This window comes from Prionailurus bengalensis, chromosome B4, assembly GCF_016509475.1.
Source record: "Prionailurus bengalensis isolate Pbe53 chromosome B4, Fcat_Pben_1.1_paternal_pri, whole genome shotgun sequence".
Taxonomy (NCBI): domain Eukaryota; kingdom Metazoa; phylum Chordata; class Mammalia; order Carnivora; family Felidae; genus Prionailurus; species Prionailurus bengalensis.
Genome location: NC_057358.1, coordinates 23,061,846 through 23,081,593, shown reverse-complemented (window position 1 = coordinate 23,081,593; position 19,748 = coordinate 23,061,846). Strand labels below are relative to the sequence as shown.

Here is a 19,748-nt window from a genome sequence, read left to right as displayed (position 1 = left end):
CCCTGAACAACTTCAGCCTTCCGAATAAAATGGATCAGTCTCTTACACAAGTTTAATCTCTCATTTTGGTGGTTGCTACTGTTTGTTATGCAATGCCCGGATGGGGAAAAGGAATAGCAGGCACATTTAATAAAAATGTGTTTAATAACATTGGGAACATTAGAGAGCTACAGGAACTCTAACTCCAAACCAGCTTACTTCCCTCTACTCTGAAGATAGCATAGTAGCCATCCAAGTGTGACACGACTATCTAGAGGGAGATTATGTTGCACAGAAATTGGAATTAACTTGTTGATGTTAATGCATCACTAGGCCACCATTTGATGGCCTTACTACATCAGTGCCTGAAATAACATCCTGGAAAGCTAAAATGCTCCGAGCAATTTCCAGAAATTCACAACTTTTCACAACTGTGGAGTGGCCTTTAAATGAGAAGTCATTTTAGTACTTTGTTGTAGGACATTGCCTTACAGGTGTACGACACAAGAGAAATACCGTGCCTTGTGCGACGTTACACAAGCATCTTGCCTTGGGGAATTACCATGGGGTCTGTCAAAGTAGCAATTCTAAGAATCCCAAATGAATACCAAGAAAATGTTGTGCATAAAACTGTGACTTTTCTCTCCTGCTTTCTAAAGTCATCTTCTTTTTCATTTTATTTTTTTTTCAATTTTTTTTAACATTTATTTATTTTTGAGACGAGAGAGAGAGAGAGAGAGAGAGAGCATGAACAGGGGAGGGTCAGAGAAAGAAGGAGACACAGAATCTGAAACAGGCTCCAGGCTCTGAGCTGTCAGCACAGAGCCCGACGCGGGGCTTGAACCCACGGACCGCGAGATCATGACCTGAGCCGAAGTCGGACGCTTAACCGACTGAGCCACCCAGGCGCCCCTTCTTTTTCATTTTAAAGTAATCTCCCTCTTAGGTGAGCACCAGATACTCTGTTCCTTTAAAAAATAGAGAGGAGGATGGGCAAAGTTTCTTACTAGGGGTGGAATCAATAGGAGGGGTGGTAGTGCTGTGCCTCAGAATCCCCTCCCAGAATCACTACAAAGACCCACCCCTCCCCATGAGAAAGTAGGGATTACGGAAGTTCGGGTAAGAGAGATGGAAAACCAGCCGGCACTAAGGACAAGCAGGAGTCAGCTTGTTTTTTGCTCGTGTGACAAATGATCCTTCCGGCTTACCAGGTGCTATTTCATGGTATCTTTTTACTTGCATTTATGTGTGCATAGATGGATTCTATATATGTTTAAATGTATGCCACGTAGAATCCTTTGAGCTTAGAACGCACTGAGTAAATATTTCTAAGATGAATCAACATTGATTAGCCAAGTTCTCAACTGTCACAACAGCTTACGTTGAAAGATTATGCATCTTTATGCAGTTCAGGGCACCTACGCTCACATCAGAAGAAGGGAGTGCTTAATGAACCAGTGTAGACCATGCTCAGTGCTCTCAAATGAATCTTAAATCTGTCCACGTCTCTCTGTCTTCATGGTAACCACCCGACTCTAGACTCTTGCAGTAGCAAAGTGTGGTCTAGGGCAGGGGTTAGTGAACTTTTTAGGGAAAGGCCAGGCCATACATGTTTTTAGATTTTGTGGGCTATACCCTCTCCGTTGCAACTACTTAACCCTCTATCATAGCATGAATCCAGCAAGCAGCCACAGATAAAATGGAAACAAATGGACATGGCTGTTTCAATAAAACTTTATTGACAAATATAGGCAGCAGGCCAGATTTGGCTGATGAGCCGTAGTTTGCTGACCTTTGGTCTGGGAACCAGCAAGGTCAGCACCACCTGCAAACTAGAAATGCAATATCTCAGATCCCACCCCAGATCTTCCGAATGAAGTACCCACTTTAAAAACATCCTTAGATGGTTCCTTTGCACACTAAAGTTTGAGAAGCACTGGTCTTCTAGGGCCAGACTGCTACTATCCCTCCTCCAGGAAGCTATGGTAGCCTAACTAGTCTCCCTGAACTTCCACCTTCACTTAATTCTTGCCACCCTCCAAGTCATTCTCCAAGAAACAACAGCCAAAGGGATCTTTTTAAGATACAAATTGGGTCACACCCCTTGCCTACTGAAAACCTTTCAGTGGCCTCTCAGGGTTGTCAGACTTAGCAAAAAACAAAATGGAGAACAGAATGCCAAGTTAAATTTGAATTTCAAATGAACAACGAATACACTTTTAGTATAAGCATGTTACATGCAATATTTGGAACATACTTAAGCTCAAAAGTCATTTGTTATTTATCCGAAATTCAAATTTCACTGGGTGTTCTGTATTTTATCTGGGAACCCTACTCCCAAGGTTCGGAGAATACAATCCAACCTCCTTCTCCCAGCCTGTAAGACCTGTGTGATCTGGCCCTGCTTCCCTCCCAACATCATCATATACCACTCAGCCCTCCTTATGGTGTGATAGCCACACTGGTTAAGCTCCTTCCTGCCAAGACTTTGGATAAGCTGTGGCCTCCAACCCGAAATCTATTTTCCTCCTATCCTTCAGGCTTCAGCCTAATGGCTCTTATATAAGTGAGGCCTGCCCTGAGTCTGTCTAAAATGAGCACATACTCTTCCCTTACACAGTTCCCACCTTCCCCATTATAGCTCTATATTAGTACTCTGTTTCAGGTCAAGCCCTTTCCAACATTTGCTGTGTTTCCTTTAAGGCTAATTTTCTGATGTGTGTATTTCCCCCACCAGAATGTCAGCGTAAGGTGGGCAGAGACCCTGCTTATCTTACTCACCATCCTGTCTCTTGCATTGTGCACAGTGCCTAGCCAACAGGTCGGCATAAGTATTTGGTGACTGAGTGAGTGAAGGCTCCTCTTTCTCTTAGAAAGAAACCAGAAATCTTTTCAATGAAGTCTGGGAAAGGGAGGACATGGCAGAAGCACAGGTAAAAAGAAGCCCATCCAACCACACCAAAGGACACATCAGCCAGCTAGTTTGATTTAGGTTGGATGAGAAAAGTGTTGAGTGAGGGCACCTTGTTTTCGAGAAGCAGAAGGGCTTTGGTGTCACAAAAGATTCAAGATGGGAGGACTGGGTTGGTGAATGCTGTCCCCCTGAGCGTGGAGGAGGGAAAACAATATCACTTAACTTTTGGAATTTCCTTTTCCTTAAACAGATGATGGCTGATCTACTCACCCATTCTTCAGCTCTTCAGAGAAAGGCTATGCATCAAGGGTTTGAGAGAACTTTAAAAATAAGTCTCAGAGGCCCTCCAGAATCTTTCCAACATGCAGAATGTATGCCAGCTGAGGGCAGAAAACAAACTTAAAAAGAAAAGGCACCCAACAATTAGTGCTTACGTTTTTCATGGTTGTAGAAGGAAGTCAAGCTGTTGTAAACACCTGCATAGGGTGGAGGGCTCTTGTAGATCATCATCTGACTTTGCCCTTGTATAGTAATCATGTGATTTCTTCAGTCAATAAATTTATATTTAAGCTGAATTTTCCATTAATATTACTACTCTGCCATGAATTTGAGCACTCCTCTTTTTTTAATGCTTGGCACTCAGAGAAGAGCTGCGGGGATCTTTCCCCACGAGACTCTTTCCTTGAGCTTAAGGAAATCCAAAGAAGGAATGGTTCCTTGGGACTGTGACTGTCTTCACAAGGGGAGTCTGAGGTCTTACTCTGGACTAGATAGCCTGGGAATAACACAGGAAAGGGAGAAGAGCATCATGAAATGAAGGATGAAGGAGGGAAATGGGAGAGCCAGAGGACAAGAGCAGACCAATGTGACTGGAGGAAATCAGTCCAAAATAGAGAAACAATTTAAGACACTGAAAATGCAAATTGGATTTGGTTTGTAGAATATGTTGAATATCTCAACAAAGAATTTAGCTTGCAGAAAAGCAAGGAGGAGTTGCAAAGGTTTTTGAGCAGAAGTGACATCAAGAAGTTGTGTTTTGCAGGACACCTGAGCGGCTCAGTCGGTTGAGAATCTGACTCTTGATTTCAGCTTGGGTCATGATCTCACTGTTCATGAGATCAAGTCCTAGGTCGGGCTCTGCATTGACAGTGCAGAGCCTACTTGGGATTCTCTGTCTCCCTCTCTCTCTGCCCCTCCCTGATGTGTGCTTTCTCTCTCTCTCTCTCTCTCTCTCTCTCTCCTCAAAATAAATAAATAAACTTAAAAAAAAAAGAAGTTGTGTTTTGAGAAAATTACCTTGATAGAGGATAGAATAACTGAGAAAGGGAATGAGACTTCAGGCAAAGAAACTAGTCAGGAGGCTGTGTGGGTTGAGCAGACATGAGCACTAGAACCATAGGAGCAAAGTAGGAACACTGCAGAAGACACAGCGCTGTCCAAGGGAGCAGCAGCAGAACTAAATGATGAATGAAGAAGGGAGGGTTAGAAGAGATTTTTAAAAAAACAAATTTCTTTATAAAAGAACTTTTAAAAACGCAGGGACATAGCTCACCTGTATGATTCTCCACACATTATAAGCATCATAACTGTACTACGTAACCTCTTAAATTTTCTAAAGATGTGTGAGTTAAAATATTTGGAAAAGAGACACTGTACAGCCCCCATGGACCTTTCTATTTCATGGCTTCTTTCTTTCTTTCTTTCTTTCTTTCTTTCTTTCTTTCTTTCTTTCCTTCCTTCCTGCCTTCCTGCCTTCCTGCCTTCCTTCTTTCTTTTTTCCTTCCTTTCTTGTCTCCATTCTTTCTTTTCTTTAAAGCAAAGAAAAGGAAGCTCATAAGGGAAGCTGGCTGAGTCATGGTTCTAAATAGGTCATGGCTCTTGAATAAAGGGAACACTCAATGATTAAGTTAAATGGCCTCAACTTACAGTGTTTAAAAGCATTTTCCTCGGTGTGCGCAAGCTGTCTGCACAACGTGCTCTCTAGCTGATTTTTTTTCAAAGTTGATTTAATCCTGGCACTTCATAAAATGTGTGTATCCATTAAAGCAAGAAGATTTTATTCATGTTCAAGAGAAATCTCTGAAAGGGGTGGAATAAAACCAAATGCATGGAAACAGACCCAGATCTGGCAACAGGAAAACACAGATGTGCAGGTTAAGTGCAAGATTTCAGGAGACGTGCCACCTTCCCCCACCAAATAAGTTTCTAATCAAATGCCAGAATGAAGCATCAGAACCTGCCAAATTTCCTCCTTGGCTGCCTTAACTATTTAAATCATTCCTTTTTATTGCATCTGACTAGGCTGAGAACAATAATGGAAATGCCCACCAACTGATGATTCTGGCAATTTTGGGAATTATCACATAGAGTGAAATGCTGAACTACATTCCTTTCTCCCTGGGGTTCATATTCACACTTGTACCCATGCTCAGCACCCACAATGAGCCCATCATCATTACTGCCATCCCTCCGCTCAGCGTGACCATAGCCACAAAACTATGCTGCCGAAGATTAGACTGTGCTGTGCTAATAATTTTGCACTTTAAAAGACTGAAAGTGGGAATAATCTATCTACGAAAACCACTGAAATTTGTATAATGCCTTCCTCCTTTCTTTTCTTCTTTTTCTTCTTCCCTTTCTTTTTCTTCAAGGAACTTGAGGTGATAAGCTTCCCCTGGGATGGCACCATAGCAAAGAAAGGATGCACTCCAGAGACTCCGCATAGAATTTTTGCCCACGGTCCCCAGTTTGCAAACTTTACTTACTTTCTGGGAAGAGATGAGCTAGGTGTGATGAGATGGCCTAGGCAGCAAGTGGTTCAGTAATCAGAGGTATCAGATTGGAAGTGCTTAGGAGCCACAGTGTGCTCTGAAAAAATGTCCAAGGCAGGGTGCCTGGGTGGCTCAGGTAGTTAAGTGTCCAACTTCGGTTCAGATCATGATCTCCTGGGGTGTGGGTTCAAGCCCAGTGTTGGGCTTTGTACTGACGGCTCAAAGCCTGGAGCCTGCTTTGGATTCCTTGTCTCCCTTTCTTTCTGCCCCTCCCCCACGTGCTTTGTCTCTCTCTCTCTCTCTCTCTCTCTCTCTCTCTCTCTCAATAATAAATAAACTTAAAAAGTTATTTTAAAAAATGTCCAAGGTTGCCACTCAAAAAAACAGATGGGGGGAAATTTAGAAGATTTCTTAGTGCAAAATTAAAAGCAGTACACATTAATGATAGGTCAGTTAAGGAGGAATTGTACATCGTTGAGGGGGGAAAAATGGAGGAGATGTGTCAAAAGAATAATAAACCAGAGAAAGAAATGAGGTCAAAATTGTTCATTTGTTCCACAGGCATTCTTTCAGCACCTGCACATACTGGTCTCCATGTTACAAAGATGAATTTGTCTTTGTCCTTTAGCTTGTGGAGCCTATCCTGACATATTAAAGTTTAAAGAGATTGCTTCTTGGGGAGCCTAGGTGGCTCAGTCAGTTGAGCGCCCGACTTCGGCTCAGGTCATGATCTCACAGTTTGTGAGGTTGAGCCCCACATTGGGCTCCATGCTCTCGGTTCAGAGCCTGGAGCCTGCTTTGGATTCTGTGTCTCCTTCTCTCTCCACCCCTCCCCCATTCACGCTATGTCTCTATCTCTCAAAAAATGAACAAATGTTAAAAAAAATTTTAAAGAGCTTAGTTCTTTTAGACACTAGTGAAAATGCTTCCAAAGTTGGGGTCACTTTCTCTGTACTCTTGGGCTACTTGTTTTGTATGGCAATCTTCCAAAATGGTACTAAACACATTGCTTTTTTGGAGGTGAGCTTTTCATACAACAGGTAGGCCACTAACAATCCAGACAGTAAACCCACATATTACTAAGGAAAGAATTTGAAAACACAGTGTGGTGTTTTGTAAAAGAAAATAAATATATATGTAATGACTGCTCTATTTAAGTCACTAAAGAATTCTAAATTTCTACTGAGCTCCCTTTCAATAGGAATTTTTTTATATCAGTATTCCACTGCCCATCACTTGTGAACCCACTAAATAATTTTACTATTTAAACACTGTACACAACTCAGAAAGTTTTTGTGTTGTTACAGATGTTATCAACACACTTAGCCTCCTTAATCCTCCAAGATCCTTTGAGAAATATAGTTAAACCATAATTAACCAATGTTTTCCTCATAATAATCATCCCAAGAAAGAAAGAAGAAAGAAAGAAAGAAAGAAAGAAAGAAAGAAAAAAAAAGAAAGAAAGAAGAGGAGGGAGGGAGGGAGAGAGGAAGGAAGGAAGGAAGGAAAGAGAAGAGAAGGGAAGAGAAGAAAAGGGAAGAGAAGAGAAGAGAAGAGAAGAGAAGGGAAGAGAAGAAGGGAAGGGAAGGGAAGGAAAGGGAAGGGAAGGGAAGGGAAAGGAAGAGAAGAGAAGAGAAGAGAAGGAGGGTTATTGTAGTTTAAGACACTGGATGATGACTAGGAAAACCATTGAAAGAAAAGAATCTTTAAAAGGAAACGTAGTACTCTACTTGACTCTGCAGTGGGGAGAAAGTGTGAGCAGTACAAAAAGATACAGTCATAACAAAGCATCTGCATTGGGAGATGGAAAAAAGAAGTGAAATAGTGTATAAGAACTAAATTCTCAGGGCTCCTGGGTGGCTCAGTTGGTTGGGTGTCCAACTTTGGCTCAGGTCATGATCTCACAGTTTGTGGGTTCAAGCCCCATGTCAGGCTCTGTGCTGACAGCTCAGAGCCTGGAAGCTGCTCTGGATTCTGTCTCCCTTTCTCTCTGCCCCTCCCATGCTCACACTCTGTCTCTGTCTCTCTCAAAAATAAATAAATGTTAAAAAAATTTTAAGAACTAAATTCTCATCATTATATAATATAATAAATAGATGATGTCTAAAATTTTTAAATTTAGAAATAGAAGTACAGTAAGAGAGACTATTTTTAATTAAAAGAGAATTAAAGACCCAATGCATGGACTTCAATTAGACAAAGCAGCTACAAAGGCCATTTTAAAGACAACTGGAGAGAGGCACCTGGGTGGCTCAGTTGGTTAAGCATCCAACTCTTGATTTCAGTTAGGTCCTGATCTTACAGTTTGTGAGGTGGAGCCCAGCATCAGGCTCCATGCTGTCAGTGCAGAACCTGCTTGAGATTCTCTCTCTCTCTCTCTCTCTCTCTCTCTCTCCTTCTATCTCTGCCTCCCCCCACTTGTGCTTGCTCTCCTTCAAAATAAATAAACTTATAAAAATAAAGACAACTGGGGAAATTTAAATATGTACTAGGTTTTATATAATATTAAGAAATTATTTCCAGGGGCGCCTGAGTGGCTCAGTAGGTTAAGTATCCGACTTCGGTTCAGGTCACAATTTCATGGTTCATGCGTTTGAGCCCCGTGTTGGACTCTGTGCTGACAGCTCAGAGCCTGGAGCCTGCTTCAGATTCTGTGCCTCCCTCTCTCTCTCTCTCTCTGCCCCTCCCCCCCCTCAAAAATAAATAAACGTTTAAAAAAATTATTGCCAGGTAAAGAAGTTATCACACACGCGCGCGCACACACACACACACACACACACACTGGAATAACAAACTAGGAAATCCTGCCATTTACAACAACATGGATGGACCTTGAGAGCATTATGCCAAGTGAAGTAAATCAGACTGAGAAAGACAAATACTGTATGATCCTACTTTCATGTGGGATCTAAAACAAAACAACACAAAACCAAACTCATAGAAAAAGAGATCAGATTTGTGGTTACCTGAGGTAGGGGTGGGGGGCAGGGAAATCAGGGGAAGGTGGTGAAAAGGCAAAAACTTTTAGTTATAAGATAAATAAGTACTAGGGATGAAATGTACAATATCATGACTGTAGCTGACATTGCTCTGTGATATACGGGAAAGTTGTTAAGAGAATAAATCCTGAGAGTTTTCATCATAAGGAAAAAAATGTTTCCCTTTTTTGCTTTCTTCTTTTATTGTATCTATATGAGATGATGCGTGCTAACTAAATTTGTTTAGGTAATTATTTAGTAATAGTATATAAGTCAAAGCATTATACTATACAGCTTAAAGTTATACAGTGTATGTCACTGGATCAAATGTATAAAACTGTATAAAACTGGATCAAATGAAAAAACAAAATAGATTATTGTCATTTTTGTTAGATGTGACAGTATTGTGGCTATGCATTACACAGAATGCCATGATAACTTTAACATAAAGTGCATAAGCATTTTAAATACTTTACAGTTAGATGCACATCAACATTTAGAAAACCTTTGACTTTTCTATTTGATTTGAACACATATATGCATTACCTTGCTTTTAAAATATGTTTAAGTAATTTTGACAATATATTTCTGGATTAGTACATACATTCAAGTCTCACTTCCCAGCCACCACTGTATCTTATAGTTATAGCTAAATATTTTCAAAGATGACTCTTGTTTTGCAAGGTTCTAAGCTTTTAAAAAACAGATTTAATTATGTTCAGTGCACTTTATTTAATTAGGCAAGAATGCAGACTAACAGAGTTTTAAAAGGCCTTTCCTTATTAGATTGAAACAAAAAAAGATTATGAGCTAAGGAATCAAATTAACCAAGTATTCTCCAAGTATTCAGGTTGGTTAATAGGCATGGTTGGTAAGCGTCAATCAAACTAAAAATGCACATCCTAACTAACTGTTACGGGTTAATTGTTAAGAACACAGCAAATGTGCTCAGAATACCAAGGGGATTTCTCTGTTCCTGTGATCCTTAGGCTAGGGGATATGGACACGATAACTTTACATTTTAATGATAAAACCAAGATTTTGTAATGCATTTAATGACTAAAAATACTATACCTGGGAGAAAATCACTTCTAGAAAGATACTTCCTTCTAAGAAGCGTTGGACACATAAAGTAATGTGATTTGGGTTGGTTGATTAACATTTTCATTACTTAAATCTCTCTGGCATTAGACATAAGTAAGATTTCTAAGGTGGAAGGCTTGATAGGATTTTTAAAGTCTTATATGAATCACAGGGATAAATGAAGAGTTATGTAAAGAAAGACAACATTACGTTGAGGGAATATCCACATCATTTAGTTCATTGCAATGTCATATTAGCACAGTCACATTTTAATTTGGTGAGATAGTACTGACATGTAACTACAAATCCATTTCATTGGTCAGTTTTAATTAATTAACCAGTATAATCGGTTATTATTCCTCCACTCAATAAATTACTGAGCATCTATATGCAGGTATATATGCTAGGGGCTGCGAATATAATAGTAAGCAAGACAAACATGATTCCTACCCTCATGGAGTTTATATCTAGTGGGAAGGCAGGTGTCAAACAGAAATTGAAATGAAACATAATGTTTTTAGGGGAAAAGGAGCGGTATGCCTCGAGAGCACATAACAAGCAACCCAACCATGTTTCTAAAAACATCAGTCAGGCACTTCACAGCACTCTCTCTGGCCCACCCCTTCCTCAAGGTTGAAAATTTGAGAATAAACACAGAATCCTCAATGACTGGTGGCGACGCAGGGTTAGGACTGCCCCCGGCAGAGTCCATGATTCTTCTGCAGAGTACTGTCTCCATTAACAATGTAGTTTATGTGACTTGTTTTCCTGGTAAACTCTTAGTACACTTTGTATGCCAAAGAATTCTGGATGGGGCTGCTTGCCAGAATTATGGACCTGGGATGACCTTGTGGGTAGCTCTTCAGACAGGGCATAGGGCCTGAGATGACCTTGCTGCTCCCTTGAATGTAGACACCAATATTGCAGCATCAGGTAATGGCCGAGAGAGTGTTCGAATGAATCTGGAATACCCAGATTACCTCCAAGCATTTGGGTTAGATGGATGGTGGAGGGCCAGCTCAGCAAATTGTGAAACTCCTAACTTTAAGCAAAAATGTGTGTTTCTCTTGTGAGCCAGATTTGCATCATATTCTAAATAACTGTTTTGTTTCATTTTTAATTTCAGAATGTCCTCATTGTTGAGGTAAGCTGACTTTTCCTTACCCGTATTTGTTAGATGAAAGAATCTAATGGTGAGTTTCGAAGTATAGAACTTATTATCAAATTGGTCAAGGATTTGTTGAATTTCCGCTGTGCACATGGCTCTCCAAATTTACTGCCTACGAACCAACTAGAATCAGTGGCTTGAAACAATTTAGAAAAAGAGCTTTGCGGTAATAGTTGTGTAGTACTTTATCCGTTTTTATGTCTGAATTGGTTCTTATACTTACTAGCAAGTCAGGCATTTTTACAGAAGAGGAAACGAGCCCAACACAACCAAATGGGTTTAATAGTAAAACCAGGATTTGAACTCTTTTCACCCTTGATTCATTGTTTGTGCTAATGACCTCCCATGACTTCAAACAATTCTGCCTTCAGCAACCAAAGGATAAATACAATCAATTTTAAAATGGCAATCCAAGAGAAAGTGAGAATTTAATTTTTCTGCTAAAAAAAAAAAAAAAAAAAGGGAGAATGGGCCCCATAGCAGCAGTGGACTAATTCAGCAAATGGCCACTTTTCCTTCAAGAGCACGCCTGTCTTATCAGCTGGCAAAAATTCAAGGGAGCTGTTTTCAAGCTTTTGTTACACAATCGCCTGTGCGTGCCATATGTATCTGCAGTCGTCCTGGCTCGGGCATCACCCGTGAAGTAGACCCTCTAGCCAAACGAATTGCCCAACCCTGGCTAAATTCAGACCTGTTGTTTTGATAATCAGCTCCTGACAGCTGATTTCTGTCCCAAGGACAATGCATTTCTGCTGCCCATTCTCCTCTAATTGTGTAGCAGCTCATCAGCAGAGATGAGCTGAGGCTCACTGCAGCCTTGCACCCTCAGAATTCACAGGCTGTCACCAGCTGCCGTCCAGACACATCTCACTTCCCAGGCATAGAATCCCCTATTGACTGGGGAGGGCAAGGGGGAGGTGTTTATCCATTCAGTGTATTCAGATGTACATCCCATGTCCATGAAAATTCATGCGTCCCGTATTGTGTTGCGCATAACCTCAGGGCCAAATTTAGTCCTTGAATGTGCATGCACGAGTCCAAATGTACTCAGTAAGGAGTCCCACATGCTCTCCAAAGGCCGGACTTAGCTTTCAACACAGCTGAAGGATTCCAAGAGGAAATAATTCACCAATATATTCCCCTAAACCCAGCTTCACAGAGAGGCACCTGTCTAAAAAATATAACCAACCCTGCTTCCTACTTTTACTCCATTTGATGGCAGTTCTAATTGTGATGCATTATTAATAAGGACTACAGTCATCTGTCTGGATGAAAAATCTATTATGCTGCCCAAATGCATTCAGGTTGAATTTGTCTGTCCTCTTTGCAAAGGATGTTGTTGGAACGGGGAGGACCATGAAGGCGCTGCTCAGTAGCATAGAGAAATACAAGCCCAACATGATTAAAGTAGCCAGGTGAGTAGGACATTCACATCATTGTTGCTTCTGTCTTTCTAAATCAGCCGCAGAAGGATGCTAACACAGGATGCTGTTTCCAAAGAGAGCAGTCTATTCCAAACCAGTGACCCTTTGCCCTGGCATGTTATGGTTTGACCACACTGAACAAATAGCCCATTTGACCACTAGCCTGAGAGAGAGGAAGGGGAAGAAGGCACGCTTTGCTGGGTGTCTGTGCCTCCATTAGCTGCTTCCAGGAGCAGCTGGCTGAGCCTGGTGCCAGTGTCCCTCTCCCTTTTATCTAGAATCACTGATGTGGTGCCGTGGTAGCAGGAGCATGAATTAGAAGGCTGTGACGATGCTCCACACGCTCAGGGGGGGCGGGGAATACATATTTTAATGATGTTCAGTTTTGAATTTGGAATTCACAGAAGTTATATCTGGATCACTAAACACCTTCTTTTCTTTTTCATGGTAGTTTGTTGGTGAAGAGAAGACCTAGAAGTGATGGCTTTAGACCTGACTGTAAGTCCTTCTGGGTTTTGTTGGTTGATTGGCTGGCGGGTGGTGGTGTTTCATGTTTAAGAATCTCTGTTTCCTATTCAGCAGCATTCCACATAAAGCTGAAGCTATGAAGGTTTGATAGTCCCACGAGTCTCCCGACGTCTCCCCAGCCTTGCCAAGAGGAAAGAACCCTTTACAACAAGGGTTTTTAATTTTCCAGTTTGCGGTTTTCACAGAAACTCTGTGCATTGGATATTTTTAGTTTTAGGTTTTCCATAGCACCTTAAAATCAAAGGACTTAGCTAATTGGTTGCGAGGGATAGAGGGAGACTTGACCCCACGGGACTGGCTGGCACACGGGATCCCAACCTCCGCCACTGCCCCTATCGGTCAGACATGGGGAAGGCACTGTAAAGGCTTAGAAGGATTCCCTTTCTGCCTCCAAGAACTGTCACCAGACAATGCACAATGCCTCCCTTCAGCAAGCCTGAATTTTAGAACACAGAAGGGGAAATCTGAGACACCTCCCATCACCTCCAAAGAAAAGTTCAATAACACAGAGAATTAGCAGAGCAAATAGCTCCAGATATCATCTTCACACTTGACTTCAAACATGTGTTTTGGAGGACTTTCCTCAGCTAGGACACTTTGCTACCCTCCTCCCCATAATACGATTAATTCCAATGCCAGGAAGAATAAGCAAGCAGCTTGATTATTTATTATTCTAACATGAGAGGCAATTTTTTTTTCACTTGCATAGGCAGACTTCAGCTTGACTTTTATAACTTACATTTGCTCTAAAGCCCCTGGGATAATCTGGCTACAGTCCTCATCAGCAAGCTGAAAAAACACCAGAGCAAGAGAGGCACACTATGGATGGGTAGTGTGCCAATGACATTTTGCCAGTGACTCTTTTTTCTAAAAACAAATTTCATTCCTATGCTGGATGTATTAAATCTAGACATCGGTTCTGGGCAGGTAGACCCAACGTCAGTTCTTGCCAGATGTTTCCGTCCCGTTACTGGTTTAAGGAATATAATCTGGATGCAGTAAGGGTAGGCAAAGTGAGTAAACAGAAATCTTCTAAGGATGTCATGTAAGATACCGTATAGATAAGATTTTAACTGAAGTTGAAAGACATTCACTTCAGACATATCCAAATAATTACAGATTTTTTGTGTGTCATTTATGGCGGCCACATTAATAAAATACTAGCAGGTAACACTAGTGAGAGGTTATGGTGTGACCTACACTCTTCCAAGAGCTACTCAGAGATTAACCCCTGTAATCCTCACAGCATTCCTCTAAAGGAGATGCTATTGTTATGCCCATTTTATGGATGAGGCAATCGGACAAGTTTAACAAGGTTAAACAGCTTTCAAGGGTCACACTGCTGTAAGGGTAGAGTCAGTATTGAGCCCGGGCCGTCTGGTTCCAGTCACTGCCCTTACTCTTACACTACATCTGTAAGTAACGATTGCAGATAGAAGTGTAGGGACTGCACCCATTTACCAACTAGAGACAGGTCACTCTGACTCCTAACCGGTCCCCTGATCTACTGATCCAGGGGATCCGGGTCCTTCTTTCACCCCATGATAGCTCTGAAGGTTGGGCCTTTTGAACCGGCTTGTCCCAGTCCCAGTTGCAATGCCTGTTGTAGAGATTGCATTAGTCACTGTAAAGTCATTATTGTAGTTACAACCAGGGTTCTTTGGGATTTTCTGATATCCTTTTAGCTGGTTCCGAATCTCTGTTTCTTCTTCCTGGATTTCTGAGGCTTGGTACTTTTCCTCCTTTCTCATAATGGACTCTTTCCCATAGGCTCAATGACATCTTTCATATGTTCAATGACATCTTTTATGTGCTCTGACATCTTTTCTTCCACTCTTGCTTCTCCTCTTTGATTATTTTTCTCAAGCAACCCTGGCAGTTTGGAAGGACCAACTGGGCTTTCTATCAGTGACACATAATGCAATCTGCTAGAAAGTAAGTCCCTCCCCTCTAGCACTTTCTGCAAGCAGGAACCAGTTGCTTTCTCCATAGAAAAGCATCTCTGGTCAATAGGGATAAAAATGTTGGGAGTAGTCGCCAGAAAGATAACTTTCTCCGTGCTGTAAGACCATTGGCTATACCAAAGTACGGCTTCGTAAAAGTAAGCAAGTACATCTTTCATCTGCAATGCTGTAATTAAAAAAAAAGATTAAAAAAAAAACTGGAAAGAGTTTGAAAACTCATTGGACCAGAGGCACATTTATTCTGTTTCAAGACCTCTGAGGAAGGAGAGCTATTCTCTGTTCCATAAGGATCCTTCTCAATAAAAATCATTTCCCTTTCAATAAAGGTTTCCCTTGGTTAGCCTAAATACCTCATATTGCATTTAAATCCACTGCTATTCTTCCCTCAATACAGATAGAAAGTTAATTAGTATCATCTGCATCCTGGATTCAAAGACTCGGGTTAGAATAACCCTTAGCGTTCTCTTTCTCAAACGGAACAATCCTACTTCATCTTGTCTCCCACGTTTTGCTTTCCAGCCCTTTGTCACGCTGAGGACATTGGGCACAGTGGGAGGAGCGCTTCCCAGTTGCAACAGTCCATGCACTTAGTCACATATCACAGTGTTGGAATACCTTCTGCTTGAACTGCACTTTATGCTTCCAAAGTGTTTCCTTTGGCATTGTGTCATTGGATACCGCTCACTTGGAAACAGTGGGGCTACATGACTAAGTCATGCATACTTCTTGTTATCCACTGGGCTGGCTGAGCCCTTACTCAGCTCGGTACGGTAGGCGTGCAGCCATCCTTCCTGGTGTATTTGCTTGTTTACCTTGTCTCCCTGGCTGGTCACTCTGGTCCAGGTCCCAGTGGGCTCATCCTATGCATTGCTTATCATTTTTCCCACTTGCGTCTGCCTAAATGAAAGGTCTTCACGGTTTAAGTACCAACAATAGCTTATGGTGGCTTATCTACTTATGTTGTCTAAATTTTATTCCTCCCTCCCCCCTCTCTACTCAGATGTTGGATTTGAGATTCCAGATCTGTTTGTGGTGGGTTATGCCTTAGATTACAATGAATACTTCAGAGATCTGAATGTAAGTCATGCATGCAAATCCCTACCCTCCTTTGCACAAGAATTTAACAGCATCAATTTAACACATTATTGAAATAGTAGTAATGATGGTTGCCACTTATTGAGTAGCTTCTGTGTCAGAAATGTGTCAGGAATATCTTGGGCACTTTGCATTAAGAATCCCAATCACAGTTGCATGCAGTTTGTAACTATCCCCCTTTTGGAGAAATGGCTTCAACACATATACCCAGCGTAGACCCCCAGCTGTGTGACCCCGACCCACGTTGAATGATCTAGAAGTAGGCATCCTAGTCAAAGTGGACCAATCGTGTCTCTCCCTCCTCAGAATGAGAAATTTAAACCAAAATTCACAGAAATCAAGGGGTTTGGGCCTTCTACCACTGACTAGCAGGGCCCCAGAGAGCATATCCACAAGCACCACGGGCTGGAGTCAGGAGTTACCCTGCTCCCTCCTTCCAGTTGCATCATTGCTTAGCTCTTCCTTTGATTCTGTGAGCTACTTCCTTATCCTACCAATAAATCCCCCCCTTTTTTTTTGCTTAATTCGTCCGGTCCCCCCTCTATTCCTTGCAATCAAAATATTCCTGACACATTTCTTGTTACCTAAAAAGGATCAAGTAAGAGTCAATGTTGTGTTTACCATGGCTGTTTCTCCATTCTCCCTGGAGGCTGTAATTTGACCAGGTGGAGACTTCTATCTCCACCATGGCTAACCATACCACTTCTCCAGCATTTCTGGTTGTTATAGACCTGGGGAGCCATGTTCAGAACAGGGCTCAACAACCAGAACAATGAGGAAATTTTCCAAGCATTCAAATGGGTCTCTTTTACATATGCACATATATACATATATGTACATATATACATATATACATATATACACATATATACATATACATATACACATATATATGTACACATATATACATATACATATATACATATATACATATATGTACATATATACATATATGTACATATATATGTATGTGTATATATGTGTGTGTATACACACCCATAGCATATATGTGTGTATACGCACACACATACATACACGTAAATGGACACATATATTTGAATGAAAAATAACCAATTACAAGATGACATTCTGTTATCACTGCATTACATTTTCTGCACCTCATATTTTAAGAAACCGATGCATTTAAATCCTTTATTGTTTCAGCACATATGTGTGATCAATGAACACGGCAAAGAAAAGTATCGAGTCTAAAGAAGTAAACTCTCACCGTCGAATCTCCGGATAACATCATGCTTACGGACTACAGTCAGAAAGCCAGCATGTGAAGTTTGTCTCCCCAGGCACCTTCACTCAGCAGGATATATATATATAAAAAAAAAAAAAAAAAAAAAAAAAAGATGTTTTAATGAGAGAGCTTTCTTTTCAGAGGTATAACATAGAGTACCAAAGGTTCTTAAGAAAAAAAAAGCAATGCTCTTATTTGACTTGTTCCAAATTAAATATTCCGCGTTGTGACTCATGAATTCTATCTACCTTCACACTCCTGAACTTTCCCCCTTTTTTTTTTATTTCAATGCAGTCATTATGCTTGATTACTATACCCCCACCTAGTTACTCAAATATTTTTCACCTAATTTTTTTTCAATATTCCATTTTGGTAATGTTTTGCAATCTGAAAACTGAAAACCTTTTAAGTTAAGCTCTGAACCCATATACTGGGAATGCAGCTAGATTCCCATCCTTTAAAAAGGAGGGAAAGGACAATTTAATATAAATTTGTTTGTGCATTTCTGGCAGGCCATTACTATTTGCTTTGACAAACCCTTTTTGAACTGTAGCGTATAATGAATCTTAATGATGTTATGAAATGAGCCTTTGCTCAGTGCTCTTGATCGGAGCTTCCGGTATGTGATAACGGTATGTCATGTATGCATGGATGTACTCAACTGTGTTTAATACTCTGAATTTTAATTAGAAAAAATACAATGACAGCAAGGCTCTCGTTTCTAAGCTGCATCCTTTTATTGATGTGGGACATGAGCAAATGGCAGAATTGGCGGGAGGTGAAGGGGTTGAATTCTCGACACTAAGTATGAGTTTTTCCTCTTATTTGCATCAAAGGACAAGACGCTATTATACATTATCATCAACATGAACACAGAGGTTGAATTTTTTTTTTGGAGTGGTCTCATAAGACTTATCAAATGACCCATGGCATTACAGAAAACAAGCACACTTAAAGTTTTTGCTCAGTAACGTTTTTTTTCCATTGCCATTGTTTTATGAGATGTTTTCTAATTTATGGGGATTCTAATTGAAAATAAACTCGAGTGCCAATAGAACTGTTTTTTCTCATTCCTAAAAGGATAAAATGCAAAATAAATAACTAAGCAGGCTTTGTTTGGTTCTGAACCATATGTGGCATATTGTTATCAGGTTCTAGCTTCCTTTGAACTAATAAAGAATAAGAAACCTTGTTACATTTCATAACTGCTGTTTTTCTTCTGCCTTCATTTCTTTTATATACTTTCAGCCCTTAGAATGTGTGTGAGCCAGTAGCTTAAATATGTCACTGCGTATGTCTTTCCTGTGGCTTTATTTTTGGGAAGCTGGAAAAAATCCAATATATGCACCAGTATAAGCAAATGATTAAGGCAGACTTGATCTACTGTTGTTTTTTTTTTCCCCCTCCTTAAGCTTGTTTGTGAGACAAAGAATTTTAGATGTAAGAGATTTTCCTGAATATCTTTGTTTCAGTCAGAGAAGAAAATAAACCACACCCAGATATCCCAAGTGAGAAACCAGCAAAGGGAATTCCTTTTAGCTTTGTTGTATAGAAGAATCGGTATCCAAGTTAGAGATTAAAAATTCTAATTGGCCAGTTTCTTGAACTATCAAATTTGTGTTCTAAATACAATTTCCACTATACCACATCTATATTGGAAGACCCAGAAAAACCCAGATACATTAGATTGTGAAGGTAAAATTAACCATAATATTTATTAAACTATTTTCTTTGGAATGTTGAATTTTAATAAACATCAGTATAATTCTGGAGGCTTGTATGTTTATTCAAATTAAAAGGAAATCGATCTACTTCACAAGATTTTGAGAAGGACTTAGGCTAGTTAATGCTAAAAAAGAAACATCCATTAAATACACAAGAAGTTTAATCATTCTTGTAATTTTTTCCTATCAGACAATATTTTGACAGTGATATCCAAGAATGTCATCTTGGGAAAAATAGTATTTCCTTTTCTCTTGCAAAATTCTATTTAATACCACTGAGTTTTTTCAACCTAGACCAAAAATGTGAAAGCTTATAACTTGATTAGCGACCAAAGCATTTATTAATTTACTGTTCCAAAGCTGATTAGTAGGGAGAGAAGAAGTATGTGACATGGTTTATGTGGATTCAGTTACAATAATTAGTAATACTTTTACTACAGTAATACGACAACATAATCAGTAATATTTGGGATATTGCAAACAAATTAGAACCCTTCATTATATATTGATTCTTTCTTCCTGGACTGGAATATATCACATATTGAACTATGCATTCCCAGCGTGAACTGCAAATAGTCAAACCTTGATGTACCTTATTTAACCTTTGGATGTATTTGGATACAACGTGGTTCGCCATGTTTCAGACCTTCTGAGACTATTAAAATATATACACACACACACAACTTTCAGAGCACAAGGACACATTTTTGTCAGACTCCCAAAGGATGAACTTGTGTCCAATGGAGAAAGAAGGCGACCTATCCCACTTCTAGAGAACTAAGGTTATGGAAATATTTCCTCACTTTTGTAATAGAGGTAGTATGTTCTAGGAAATCGAAACCCTAACCCGCACTCCCCACCCAGATGTCTGGCT

The 19,748-nt window shown here is 40.3% G+C and overlaps 1 protein-coding gene across 2 annotated transcripts in view; it reads left to right on the top strand.

Moving 5' to 3' along the window:
• The window catches only part of PRTFDC1 (phosphoribosyl transferase domain containing 1), a 98,408-nt gene extending 81,180 nt beyond the window's left edge, over window positions 1–17,228 (top strand). For both annotated transcript variants that reach the window (XM_043564690.1, XM_043564689.1), the window contains 5 exons: window positions 10,852–10,869; window positions 12,226–12,308; window positions 12,769–12,815; window positions 15,810–15,886; window positions 17,069–17,228. In XM_043564690.1, the coding sequence (XP_043420625.1) occupies window positions 10,852–10,869; window positions 12,226–12,308; window positions 12,769–12,815; window positions 15,810–15,886; window positions 17,069–17,116 (273 nt within the window). In that variant the 3' untranslated portion in view covers window positions 17,117–17,228. The remainder of the gene's footprint in view (window positions 1–10,851; window positions 10,870–12,225; window positions 12,309–12,768; window positions 12,816–15,809; window positions 15,887–17,068) is intronic.
• Window positions 17,229–19,748: the final 2,520 nt, after the last annotated feature.